The 14,891-nt window shown below is 35.9% G+C and overlaps 1 protein-coding gene across 2 annotated transcripts; it reads right to left on the bottom strand.

Annotated features, from left to right (window-relative positions):
• Nucleotides 1-2,785: 2,785 nt before the first annotated feature.
• LOC306885950 (prolyl 4-hydroxylase subunit alpha-1-like) lies at nucleotides 2,786-14,815 on the bottom strand (the record flags this gene model as incomplete). Of its 2 annotated transcripts, XM_079442777.1 has the most annotated exons (15): nucleotides 2,786-3,713; nucleotides 3,850-3,946; nucleotides 4,041-4,109; nucleotides 4,312-4,377; nucleotides 4,900-4,953; nucleotides 5,086-5,185; nucleotides 8,042-8,112; nucleotides 8,380-8,556; nucleotides 8,652-8,851; nucleotides 9,620-9,859; nucleotides 10,318-10,455; nucleotides 11,367-11,518; nucleotides 11,631-11,727; nucleotides 12,040-12,116; nucleotides 14,656-14,815. In XM_079442777.1, 14 exons carry the CDS (start codon nucleotides 12,113-12,115, stop codon nucleotides 3,643-3,645), a joined length of 1,608 nt encoding a protein of 535 aa, XP_079298903.1. In that variant the 3' UTR covers nucleotides 2,786-3,642. The 2 variants fall into 2 exon arrangements, with proteins under 2 accessions (XP_079298903.1, XP_079298902.1); XM_079442776.1 differs by lacking the exon at nucleotides 14,656-14,815 and having other exon boundaries at nucleotides 12,040-12,139.
• Nucleotides 14,816-14,891: the final 76 nt, after the last annotated feature.

Genomic DNA, 14,891 nt, shown 5'->3' with positions numbered 1-14,891 from the left:
CTGACCAGAGCCTGTCTGACAGTGATGTACTCTGCAGAGGAGGATTGTGGCAAGGGGGTCCTGTTTAGAGTGACAGCTGCCACTGATATTCCCTGATTTTATTACATTTTAAAGAATGTCTGATGGTGTTGACAAAAAGTGGGGACACAACTTTGAAACCTCATGAAACATACATGTGTCACTGAAAAACAACCTTGCTTTGATATGAGCTATTATTAAGTGTTACCTTTGATAAAACGAGGTCTTTTTCAACATTTTTATCCATTTTATAGCATATGAATGATTGAACCCTTCTCTGTGGACACACTGTTTTAGATATAGTGAGAAGACAATAAGTGTCAGATTTCACATAATAATGATCAGATTAAATTCAAGGGGATAATTGTGTTAAATACATTCTATTATTAATCCCCATAAGATTTCCAATTGAAAATATTTGTATTTTTTAAACCTGATAGCAGTTACAATTGCTGGACATGTTTTGTCCCATGTCTCAAGAATGACTGATATATAAATCACACAAATAATTTCAAACTAAGCGAGCTTCACTGCATAATTTAATTTGGTTCTACCAGAAGTTGCTTTGATTTTTTTTAATTGTGTTCTGTTAAAAAGTTAGTTTTAGGTATAAATAGTTTATGCTGTCATTTCATAGATTAAAGTTTAAAGCCCCTTAATCTGTTTGAATTCGGTACTAGGTCAGGCAGTTGTAATACAGCTATTTTACGTTTTTACGTTCAAATCCAACGATACCCGGGAAAATTTGTCACGTGACAGGTAATCAAGACTTTGGCATAAGCTATATGGGCTGTGCGAAATGTGCGACTTGTAGCTACTAAGTTACAGACAGGAGATAATATCTATTTCACAGTATTAAGAGTGAAATCAATGGCAATCATGGTGACCATAATCAGTCTAATTCCCTGTCCGATCCAGTTTATGACTACAGAATTTCCACAAGACAGTGAAGGTTGTTGAGCACGAACATCAAGCTCACTTTACGACAGAGTTTTGAGAGAGAGCTTCTTGCCAATGAGGAAATTAGTGAAATTATAGTGACAACACCATCAAGCAAAAGAGATTCAATTTACAACCAGGACAATGCAGAAACTGTTTTGGCTAAAATTGGCTCCTTCTCACCAGTCGAGCAGGAGATTGGACTATACAGTTGCTGAATGTTTGCATTGACGCACGTTTTGATACGTAGGCCTAATTAGTGCATTATTACGTACTTTAGTTGTGAAGTGAAGTGACATTCAGCCAAGTATGGTGACCCATACTCGGAATTTGTGCTCTGTATTTAACCCATCCAACGTGCACACACACAGCAGTGAACACACACACACCGTGAACACACACCCGGAGCAGTGGGCAGCCATTTTATGCTGCAGCGCCCGGGGAGCAGTTGGGGGTTCGGTGCCTTGCTCAAGGGCACCTCAGTCGTGGTATTGAGGGTGGAGAGAGCGCTGAACCTGCAACCTTTGGATTACAAGTCCAGCTCTCTAACCATTAGGCCACGACTTCCCCTAGTTATGATTATGTTTGTTGTGGGTATATTATTTTGAGTTTTTTTTTATTATTATTAGGTTTAATTATTAAATGTTGTTAATTTTTACCTTCCTTTCTTGATTAGGCAGAGTTTGCAGTTTGTAGGGGAGAGCAGGGTGTTTAAAGTGAGCACATGCCAGTAATGAATCCAGTTTAAATTATGTACATAAATTGCAGGATGTGGTGCATCCTTGGGAATAATGACTTTGGATCTAAAATAAACTGCTTTCAAAATATGGCTTCCCAAAAAAGTGGCCTCTTGGCTCAACTTGCCCCCAGTGAGGTGTAAATTGAGCCTAGGAGAGGGTAAGTTGAGCCACATGGGGTTAAACTGTGCCGTTGATTATGCAGAAGTAAAACTGAACATTTTCACATCATGCTATATCAAGGGAAGAGAAATTCAGTAAAAATGACTTCTTAAAATCTATGTGTAAGCCTTTTGATGGACTGACCATTCATCTCCACCTGTGGCTCTGGAGGCTGGGTTAGGATCCAGCTCCCCAACCCAATAAAGATAAAGTGGTTTGGGTAATAGAATGAATGGATGGATGTCTTCTAAAAAGTTTTATTTAAAGATACAGTTCATAACTTTGAAGGTATTTTTTAAATTATTTAAAATGTTCAAGATGAAAAAGAAGTTAAAATTGAAGAATTAAATGGACTAATAGTACTTAACATCCCACTTATAAATGTCGCAGGGAAATACTGTTTCATAAAAAATTCAATGGCCAATTTTCAACAACAATCAACTAAGGGGTGAGCCACTGGCTCAACTTACCCCAAGGCTTTTTTGAATTCCCAGGTTTCAAAAAACTTACCCCAGGGCAAGTTTAAACTATAATGCAGTTACTAATTATTCCATGGGGCTCTCTCCATCACAGGGTGAGTAAAGTGGATTACTCTTCAAATATGAGTGGTCATATCACCAATTTTGTTTAAGGTTTCCTAGAAACAAGGGGTGACTCAACTTCTCCACTGGCTCAAATCACCAGAGAAGGAGTGTGAAAAAGAAAAATAGGAGGATGAATCAGAATCAATCTTGATTACACTACAGTCCACTAGGTGGTGATATGCACACCAAATGCAAAAGAACGCAGGCGGGCTTTTTATACAAAAAGATTCTCCACAAGACGGTCTTTGTATTATTCTCAAAATATACTGGAGAACATGATTATGAGGTTTTACACAAACTAGTGGAGTTCATGCAGCTCAACTGATGCTCATTAAAGCAAAGGGGCAAAATACCACATTTTTTATTTAAATTTCAACTCAAATTGTTATGCTACAATTTAGAACAGGCGATGCATTATTCAGCCAGACATCCACGTTACTGTACATTGCTTAGAAATCAATCTCAGAATAATTTCAAGAGTGGCCAGTCAACAGTATTTTAAATTATCCAAACCATCTCACGCTAAATGCCTTTTTATTTGATAACTGACCTTTGGCGCTCAGCGCTCACTATGTCATTATTTTTTATAAACTGGGGCAAACAAAAGACAACTAAAACTCAAAGCATAGAATTTATTTCTGTAGAAAACTATCACACGTCCATATGCACAAGCACAAAAAAAGAAAAAGAAAAGAAAGAACAAATACAACTAAAAGTTCTTTGCATTGGCCTCAGGATTGAAGAAAATACTCTTTGGTACTTCTGTATGTGTTTCAGGGATTCGTAAAACATATTTTGTAACGGATCTTTTGGTCTTAAAAGGTTGGTCTTTCAGTTTGATATGTTCCCTGTAACAATTACATTGTTTATGGAGTGTTCAGTGGTTTAAATGAAAGACTTAAGTAACTTTTAAAAAAATAGAGGTCTGTTGGAGTTTAAGACAAGACAGAAAGTGCAAAAGAAACATGGAATTAAAAAATCAATCCTAAATAAATAACTAAATTAAATTGTTTGATTGGATCTCTGTATATTCATGGTGCTTACAGTCACAGCATGTGCTGCCCAGAAACCTCACAACATTTCAATATCTGGGAAGAAGAAACAATAGAAAAACTGCACAGACTGATGCATAGTCATTCACTCCTTGTACAGACACACATGACCCTGACACTAAAGAGGAAATAAAAGAAGAAAGGAAGTTATCATTCCATCTCGGACACTGCACAGGGCCGTCTGAATTCTTGACCTCGTTCATGTATCCATTTGTTCGATACTGGAGAAAAAAAAGAGTAGAAAGAGAAAATAAAACAAGTGAGAAAGTTTGTTACAAATGTGGTTGGCCAAACATTTCCATACTCGCTTATTATTAAGAGAATAATACATAAATGTCATATTTACTACAGACTCACCCCATTTGTTGCCTACTAATACTGGACAGGCAGCATGTCTTGTGCTGTAGTCTCCTTCTCCACTGGCAAAAAGGTTATACCAGAATACTGCTGTACCCTGAAAAATAGTAACCAAAGAAGAGAGTGAATATTAAAATGAATGAACTAGTTTATAGATTATGAAAAATGATTACTTGTTAGTGGTGTTTCACCTTTTTAGGCCACACTGCTGCTCCAACATCTGGGAAGACTGTAGCGCCCCCTGCTGACACGTCACTCATCTGTAACACATCAAAAGTAATGATAGTACAGTCACAGTGTATAATTCTAAATTACTTTATATTTTATTGCAGGCATTTTAACAAGCATATTTAGTTGAAATCAAACATGTGATGGATCATGCTGAAGACCATAAAATGGTGAAAGTAAAGATTGACATATAGTGTGTTATATAGTGTGTGTGTGTGCATGTGAAAGACTCACATAAAAGAGCCAAGTGGCAATTCTATTTCCTGTTCCCAGTTCTTTAAAGGCATCTGGTTCATCTTTCTGTATGTAAGAAAAAAAACCCGCAGTGTGACAAAATGAAATACATGATTACACTACAGTTCAAAACTTTGGAGTCTGAAATATTTTTCTATATTTTTGAAAGAAGGCTCTTTTATTCACTAAGGCTGCATTATTTATTCAATAAATACAGCAAAAACTGTAATATTGTGAAAGATGATTACAATTTAAAATAGCTATTTCTATTACCATTTAAAATGTCATTTATTTCTGTGATGGCAAAGCTGAATAAAAACAGTTCTGTGGAAACAGTGATACATTTCAGGATACTTTGATGTAAAGAAAGTTAAAGATAATAGTATTTTTCAAAAAAATTATAAATGTATTTACTGACACTTTTATTCAATTTAATGTGTACTTGCTGAATAAAAAAACAAATTTTGAAAAAAAAAAATCTTACTGACCAGACTTTTGAACGTAATGTATATAAACAATATAATAATGCTATGTTGATTTAAAGTGCTGATGTGTCTTTTTATCTGTGAAAGAAGGACAGGAACTCACTCTTCCAAAGTCAAAATGAGGCTCGTACTGACCACCAACTCCATAATTTGCAACCTTAGATGAAAAACATTGATTATGACAAACTTTTCAACAAAGCAATATTACAATGGGTGGATTCTTGTTACATGAATGTGCCATCAGACTAAAAGCATCTTATTTGGCTGATCATGTGAAAGCCCCTCTTACCTGCAGCTCTTCTGCTGTGTCCATTTCCAGACCTGTTACATCCTCAATACGCTGGTTAATCTTTTCAATCGTAGAATGCTCATATTCAGACAGCCAAGCACTAGAATGAGGAAAAGAGAGTGGAAGTTGAAAAAAGTGAAACAAATCAATAAAAAAGCAATTAATATGCCATTATATATATATTAAACAGACAATATGCCACAACATGGACATGCATGATTTTCAGACGTTTCCACATCATGTTTATGGTGAAAAGATTTCGAATGTGGAGTAAGATGATTTTATTTTATTTAGACAAGTGAAACTGTGAAGAGTGGAAAAAGGGATTAAAAACAGAGAAGACAGCAGTCAACAAAATGAGTTCACTCTCTCTTCACACTGAATATCAGAGTAAAGGAAATTAGCAACACTAAACTCATTCAGGAGTATGAATGAGTGTGATTGTGTGTGTGTGTGTGTGTGTGGGAGAGAGAGAGAGCCCTCAGCTACTGCAAATCAACGAAAACATTTATCTTAACCACGTTTTCTCACATGAAACTCAAAGCCGTTGCTAACTGACACCTGCAACACTGATTAAATTAATTAATTACATTTCATACACATTACAGTTCAAAAGTTTGGGGTGAGTAAGATTTTTTTTTAAGTTTTTCAACAGTTATATATTGTGAAATATTATTTCTATTTAAAATACATGTTTTCTATTTTAATATATTTTATAATGTAATTTATTCCTGTGATGCAAAGCTGAATTACTATAGACTTCAGTGTCACATGATCGATCAGAAATCATTATAACATGCTGAATTGATGATCAAGAATTTATTTGAAACAGAAATCGTTTAATTACAAATGTATATTAAAATACATTATAAATGTATTTACTTTTGATTAATTTAATGTGTCCTACCTGAATAAACATACTTTTTTTTCAAAAGACTCTTGAGACTTTTGAACGGTAGTGTATATATAAGTTATTTTAATATATTCATCCCCTCGTTAATGGTCGTAAACTCATAATCCGGTTTTAAACACATTCATAGCTTTTGGTGTGAAAGGGACCCTCGAGTATTCCAGCGACTCCACCCAGTCTGCCCATGCTGAGACGTGTATGCTCAAACACTCATAATAACTAGGATAAGTTAAACCACTCTGGTGTGGGTGGAAATGTGAGTGAGACAACAGAACTATGTATAGCTCTATTAAAAAAATATATATTTTAGTCCACAGACTCAAACAGCCTGTCATGCGGAAAATCAAGGCACTGTGCTGTATGTGTGTGTGCACAATTATTTATTTAACAATTCCAAATATTTCAGATAGTGAAAATATTAAGGGGACTGTAGTAGAAGAAAGACTCCAACATCTGTTGCCTGTGAAAGTGGGTCACCAAACCCTCTACGGCTAATTTACAGCAAACTGAAGGTTGGATTTCTTGGCTTAATCCAGTATCAGAACACACTGTGAATCTACATTTCAAAGGGGGCTCTCTAGAGATGATGATAATTTTGGATAGGAATATGTTTTGACCTTTGACCCCTTACCTTTTGGAGACTCTGTAATGGGCAGTGGTCAGTTTTCCCGTATTGGGATCGTGCACAGTGGCTCGCTTTAGCTATTCACCATTACACAAAGCAAAGAGGAGAGAGAGAGAGAGCAAAGGTTGGAAGAGGAGCAAGAACATACAAAAACATGGACAAAGAAAGAGCAAATAAAAAGAATGAAGACAAGAGAAAAGGAAAGAGAAAGAGAGGGGTCACTTTAGTGTCATTTTCTGAACTGAAGCCAAGTAAAGAACAGGGACTGAACTGTACACCAGCAGCGAAAAGTTTAAATAATTTTGATCCCTCAAGTCATAAATTGATATATGAATTACTAATTTCAAATCACTCTTTCCCAGTTCAAGCTCTGTGCACTGACCACATGATGACTACTTCAAGAAAAAGTAACAAAGTAGAGCATTTCTTACTCTTTATTTCTTTTAATAAGCACCATATGACAAAAGACAACTCCTCAGCATGAAAGCAATATCTAGTGAGTGTTAGTTAAAGTTACAGCTAGTTCCTGTCAACATGATATGAAATTTGAGATTCTAGATTTCAGTATGCTGTTAAACAATACTTTTTTAAAGAAAAGAAAATATAAATTAAATAATTTTTATTTTAAGGGAACATCCCACTTTTTTGAAAATAGGCTCATTTACAACTCCCCTTGAGTTAAACAGTTGAGTTTTACCGTTTTTGAATCCATTCAGCTGATCTCCGGGTCTGGCGGTAGCACTTTTAGCTTAGCTTAGCATAGATCATTGAATCGGATTAGACCATTAGCATCTCTCTCAAAAATGACCAAAGAGTTTCGATAATTTTCCTATTTAAAGCTTGACAATTGATAATGATATTACCTAGCTGGACTACTTTCAGGCGCTGCGTAATGTCATTGCGCCTGCTGCATCCATGGTACGGCAGCAAAGTTCTTTGATTATTACGCCGGAATGAGAGTATAGTTCCTAGCCATATCAGTCTAGAAAATCACAACTTTTCATTTTCCGTTGGTCTTAATACACAATGTAACTACAGAAGAGTCAAGCTTTAAATAGGAAAATTGTCGAAACTCTTTGGTCATTTTTGAGCGAGATGCTAATCTCTAAAAGCTAAGCTAAAAGTGCTACCGCCAGACCCGGAGATCGGCTGAATGGATTCAAAAACGGTAAAACTCAACTGTTTAACTCAAGGGGAGTTGTAAAATGAGCCTATTTTCAAAAAAAGTGGAGTGTTCCTTTAAACATTTTTTTTAGTTATCTAATGCAAATTTCAATAGCAATTAACTGAACAATTGTGATTTAGGATTTACTATGTTTTGCATGGTTTCTGCTAAGGAGTTCTCAGATTCTATGGGTCGGATAGGGCACGATGGTTTGTTTTGTTGCCGGCGTTCTAGACTCACACACTGATTGCCTTACCTCTTACTGATCCTGTAGGGGGCGGTCTCAAGCACGCCCGTGATGGGATTGGATATAGTAGCCCTACGGAGCTGAGGAGCCAGATAAGAATTACACACAGGCTCCTGCACACCACTTCCAACCCTCACTCATATTTACAAAAAACCTAAACCCTAAAAAGGATTTTACCCTGTTGTGGTTCACATATATATATGACACAGTCTGAAAAAGTTATGATCAAACGAGTAATAAAATATATATTTATAATTGATTGAAAATGTCATTATTTGAAGTTAAAATTTTTATTTAAAAAGTGGTGGTCTGCAAACCACAGCATTACTTCACGAAGCACAACTCACTCTGGGTTTTGCCAACTCCTTTACAGTCTTGATCTCACTGTCAGAGATGATGTCATGATAACGGACAATACGTGGGTGGTCCCATTCATCTTCCTGCTTCACCGGAGCCAAAAGCAACAGCGGGTTACGGTTGTTGTTAAAGTAACGGCAAAACAGTCGGCTCTGTCTGCGGGGTGTCTGCAAATAAAGCAAGCAAAAGAATTTGAGAGAAAATATAAAACATGTACAAAAAATAAATAAAATAGAATAAATGTTTAAAATGTTCTGCTCACCAGTTTGATTCCCTCTCCTCGGCACAGCATTTCATATTTCTTCCTCTCTGGAAGAGGGTCTTTGGAGCGTTTCCTCTGAGCGTCACGTTTGTCCAGCACTTTCTTTTCCTGTTCCTTCTTCTCGGCTTCTACCTCTCTCTGCTTCTCCAGCTGGAACTCAAAGTACTTTAGGTTCCCATTGGCCCTCTGATGATTCGGGTCTGAGATTCACACACAAGTTAGGAAAAACATTTTTTAGTGGCATCAGTCATCATTTCCATGTTGTGTAAGTTCATTGTTTCTACCATTGTCCTTACTAACCCATATTTGTCATTCCAATCATTCATTCATTATAATTAAAGTTCCTTTAAGGCAAGTTAGTTCACTCAACTGTCATCAACACCACAGGAACAGGTCCTATCTACTCAAAATAAACTAAAATTCAAAGAGATATATACTAAAGTGCTGTCTGTTCCCTAGAATTATTAAACTAAACAAAACATAAAACAAATTTTAAATTAGTTTAAAATGCTACATTTTAAATGCTATAGACATCACAGCATTACAATAATGTATAATATGAAACATTAATATTCATTTTAAGATTTTCTGAAGACTACATTTGACCAGTGCTGTTATTGTTAACTATAAAAAAATCATTTTCATTAAATAAATATGAAAAAAAAAAAAAAAAAAAAAATATATATATATATATATATATATATATATATATATATATATATATATATATATATATATATATATATATATATAAATATTAAATGGAAATATTAAATAAAAAAACTTAAAAGAATGCTGCCTTGGCAACTAACTGAAATAAAGAAGTTTAGGTACAAAAAAACGGAAATAAAAAATAATGTAAAAAAATTACAAAAGAACATAAAACTATAAAAACTAAAATCTTAATAAAAACAAAAAATCTAATAAAAACAATAATACATGTTATTAAATGATTAGTTAGATTTTACCCAGTTTCAGCATCCTCTTGGTGAGCTCCAGGGCTCGCTCTAGTTCCCCCTGCTGGTAGATGGCATAACTGAGGTAGTCCATGACTGTGACCTTTTCTATGGTGGATTCCTCGCCTTCATCCAGCTGTGTGAGGGCCTGAGCCATCCAGAGCTCTGTGTGATAGTAATCTGCCTCAGAGTAAGCTATCTTCCCCAGCTCAAAGCAGTCTGCCACTGTCATCCGGCTCTTGTGCACAACACCTGAGGTCACACCAGTGAAAAGACACAAAAACAAATGGTCTCTATAAAATTAAAAGTCATATAGTTACTTGCGTTGTTCTAGGTATCATGAAACTAATATGATTATGATGTTATTTTTAAGATATCTATTTTGCTGTCCCATAGGACAACCATAACGCTACAACAAGGGTTAGTTTCCTAAATAACCAACTGTGGAGACATATTTGAAACACACATTACTTGCAGGTGAGGTGTAAACAACAAGACGGATCTTAACTGGTGTTTTAATTATTATTATTTTTTAAATGGCACTGGTTTTATCTATCTGTCTATCTTATGGGAACCTGACAAAGAATCTTCAAAGAAATATGCAGCATGATGCTTCTCATAGGGTTCATGCAGACCGTGGTAACGCAATGCACTTGATGAAAATATGCACAGTCTGAAATGCAAAAACACAGAAATGTACAATTGCTCACCAGGCAAGTCTCCATTAGAGATGGTGTTGGCAGACAGCTGGTATGTATCCTGTAATCTAAGCAAAGCTTTGGCTGCTCCTGTCTGGTCCTCGTCTGTTGGGAAAAACTGTCTCTGCACGGTTAGATTAGAGATGAACCCTACAAAACAGAACAAACAGAGAAGAGAGGCTTGAACTTGACGATTTCAAGATTACAACAGATTAAAAGGTGTATAACACAGAGACATTTAAGCAAATAATGCAATTACTATTAGCAGTGGGCTGTATAACTAAAATCATATATCACTGTACAGTACACTAATATTCAAAGTTTTGGGGTCAATAAGATTTTTTTGGCAGAAATTCAGGACATTAAATTGATCAAAAGAGACAGTAAAGACATTTATAATGTTATAAAACATTTATATTTCAAATAAATGCTGTTCTTTTAAAATTTCTATTAAATCAAATAATCTTAATTAAAAACTAATAATAGTTTCCACAAAAATATTAAGCAGCACAACTGTTTTCAACAATGATAAGAATTTTTTCTGAAGCTCTGGATCAGCGTATTAAAATGAAATATCAGTCATTATCACTGTATAATCACTTGCATCAATTATTACAAATCTGAACAATGTTGATGAAGACTGGAGTAATGGCTGCTGAAAATTCAGCTTTTCCATAACTATTTTAATTTGCAATAATATTGCACAATATTACTGTTTTCCTTGTACTTCTTGCAAAACATTAAACGAAAATCGTACCAACTACAAACATTTAAAGGGTAGTGAATATCATAGAACACAGTTATTTCTGCTAAAATTCAACCTAAATTGTTATAGATATTTCCTAGTTATGTGGAAAGGGAAAATGTATGGATACAAAACAAATGAAATAGTCATTCTTTAGCAAATTAACAATAAGTCAGACATCAGTACATATAAATATACTATATATATAAATAACTATATAAATATATGTTATATATAAATAAATATCTTTTTAAAGAGATGTATATGTCATTCTGCCCATCACTAATTACTATGTCAGACTTTGAATGCCACTAACCGTTGGTGGTGTCTTTCAGCACCAGGCTCTCCAGATCACCCCACTCACTGTTGAGTCTTTTCACCAGCTTGAAGGCATTGACCGGGTGCCCCAGGAATCCCTCAGGGTCCTGCGTAGCTGTGTTTGTCAGTGAGTCCAGTTTGTCTGCCCATCTGATGCAGGAAAAGCAGAATATTCACCTGCTGTTTAGTTATTTGTGAAGCAAAGGACAAACACAGCTCCCCAAGCAGGCAGACATGTTGAACATGTGTGTCGTTTACTCACTCTTTGACCTGCTCTAGTCTGTTCTCCTCTTGTCTGATGTATTCTTTCAGTGATATCACCAGGTCCTTCTCTGTGTACAGTAGGTCTGTCATCTGTCCTACAAGTCAAAAAGTGAAACATCACAATTCTGAAACACCTCAGACTTCCTCTAATCTACTAAACAAAGGTTGTCAGAAGACTAAATACTGTACAAAGCTTCAATGACAAATTTAACCAATTTGTGTTAACAAATTTAAGATGTTAACAGTTTTTCTGAAATTTGCTTAATATATCTTGCAAAAAAATAAAAAATAGCTGCTACTTCTGAATGACCCTTGAATCACAAGCACTTCCTGCAAGTTTCATATGTTTGGCAGGATGTATAGCCTAAGGAATGGATACAGAACAAAACAATGGAAGATCAACTCACCTATAGAAGTGAAGAAGTCATTGTGGGCATACAGAGAATGGAAGAGGAAACTCAATAGGAACCAACACAAACCCATCCTGAAAGAAACAGAGACGGTCATACATTTAACACAATGCAATGCATAACATATTCCTGATGATTTCCTAATAATTAATTGTTTCTGCCTTTTGAGGTGAGCAAGGAAAATGCATTACTAAACCAACTAACACACTGAAAATACATTGAAAAATTTGGTTTTGGATGCAGTAACCCCCAGTGCACACCCATTTGGATACACATGGCTACAGAGTGGTCACTGCTGGATCAGAATTTTGGCACAAAGGTGGAATCCAGAGGGCAAACAAAGAGCATCACACCAGGCCTGTGGGAAGACCACTTTTGTCTGCTTAAGCCAGAGTCAGCGTATATAAACAACATGTCACATCTGTTTGTTGAAATGGACAACTATGGCAGCCAAGGGGAAGCCCCGGGGCAAAGAGAAACCCTCATTAGACCTGACAATATCCGGGCAAATTTACTGACACACACTGAGAGGTCCACACAAAGCTGTTACACACACAATCATAAGTATCCCTTGTATTATTAGTTACAACTGTTGCATCTTAAATGCATATCTGAGTTTAATATTTTGCAGATGTAACATGGTATGCAAAAAGCAATATGCATATGCAAAAGTAATGCCCTTAAAGGCCAAAAATCAAAAACTCACAGGACTTGCGCATGTGCTTGCGCATGTGCTCCGCAGGAGGAACTTGACTGAATGAGCAGGCAACTTGTATGAACTACTCTTAATGCCACATGACTATGTGTAAGATGAATGGTATAAGGTCTTCATGAAGAATACAACGTAACACGTGAACTTCGCATGCTTCAGAGAACTGGCTTTATCATAAAGATCTAAGTACACTGTAAAAAAATAAAATAAAGCCAACTTAAAATTTAAAGGCATCCAGCTGCAGCAGATTTTTTGAGTTTTCTCAACTTGTTGTTTTAAGTTTATACAACAAAAAGATGAGAATCTCCTGCAAAAATAAGTTGAGAGAATTCAAAAATCTGCTGAAGCTGGTTGCCTTAAAATTTTAAGTTGGCTCAACTTTTTTTTTTTTTTTTACAGTGTAGAAACTGAAATCTTTAATCAAATAATTGAATTTCAATGTTAACACCTAGTATTAGAACATCCTCAACTTTCTTTACTCTTCAAAGACATCAAGAGAAATGGAGTCGGAACCAATTCCCAGAAAAATCTCTTCTAAACACATAAACACATACATAAACCTAAATCTAAAACAGAAACCTTATCTAAAGAAAAACCTTGATTTTCACTATGAAATTGCAACTGATTTTTTTATTTCATCTAGTCAAAATTCTATTTATTTTTTGAGAATATTGTTGATAATTAATTTTCCTCTAACGTGTCCCCTAATATCACTTCTATGCCATTAACAGTATCACTATACTGTTAATTATATGTAGCCTAATATAATTTTAACCAAAAACCAGGTTGAAACGACACCACAAATGTCAGTAAGTATTAGCAATGTGTTTGATGAATTATCATAATCAATATCATCATATTCAACTGAGTTGATACTAACTGTCAGTCCTCAAGCAATGGCTAACTTTAGTTTCTCATTCCCATCCTTTTAGACTCCCTGTTAAACAGTTTTGCCCATATTTGTCTAGTATCCACTTATAGAAATATTTACTTAGGTTACAGCAGTGGCATATTAATTTCTTATAAATTACATACAGCAGTTGAAAAGGTACTGCATAATTAGAGGAAAGACCCTAGTGGAGTGCGTGAGCTCGTGAGGGTCCAGCATGGAAGCCGACCGCAGTTCATTGGGTGCAGAGCCACGGAACTGCCACGTCTTCGGCCCGCCCCGCCCCCCTCCAAAACTCGAGATGAGTTGACCGGAATGTAAACTCTTCTAGAAGTTCACAGATAACAGATGCCAAAGGAAAGGGAAATCTGTGCTGCAGGACAAATGAGACTCTATCGTTTTTATTAAACAGGGAATACTCTACTCACTGCAGCAGTGCATCAATCAATAGATCACGCGCTAAGAGTTCCGCGTGCTCGACAGAATGCCATGTCGTTTTGTTACAAGAAACAGTGTAACAATGTTGCATTTTTGCAACATTAGGCTATTTCTCAAAATATAATGCTGCAAATAATATAGCCTAAAGTTCGTTTGCCTAATCCAAATTTGCTTTAGACCACATAGCCTACATATTCTTCATAATAACAAAAATAAAAAAAAAGTTAAAAAGTTTATCATAGCCTATATGAAAAATTAGATCCGAAGTCTGACATCTAGTCACTTAATGAGCTTGAAATTTAGTTTTCCTAAAGATTGAGTCATTGCACGCTCGGATTTATAATTGTGGCTATATTAATGTGTACACTGAAGACTGAGTGCAAGATAAACTCGTGCACGTGCACCTCATTTTCTCAACCAAAATTGTTTCAACTCTTTTAGATATCCAGGGAAGGTATATATCATGCTCTACCGATGAAAAAAAAGTAATTGCAATAATAAATATTTTACCAATTAACCAAAATAAAACAAACTAAACTTCCTGAGAGAGGTTGGAAAGTAAATATCCTCGTACCTTTCAGGCCGTCACCGCGCAGCGAATCTCAGTGATGCTGATGAGGAGCTCAGCATGGATGGAGAACTCTTCTGTGTTTACGATGCTTCTGGTGTGCAGCTGGGCTTTATCCGAGAGGCTGCAGCCTGCACCGCTCTTCTCCTCGCCATCTGGCGGCGGGAATTCCGCTGCGCTACGTGCAGTCTCACACACTCTCCCAAACTCATGGAACCAGGTGGAATTTCGAACTGCGCATG

Source organism: Barbus barbus (genome assembly GCF_936440315.1).
Source record: "Barbus barbus genome assembly, chromosome: 20".
In the NCBI taxonomy this organism is placed as follows: domain Eukaryota; kingdom Metazoa; phylum Chordata; class Actinopteri; order Cypriniformes; family Cyprinidae; genus Barbus; species Barbus barbus.
The sequence above is the reverse complement of the archived record's forward strand: the minus strand, read 5'-3'. Positions and strand labels throughout refer to the sequence as shown.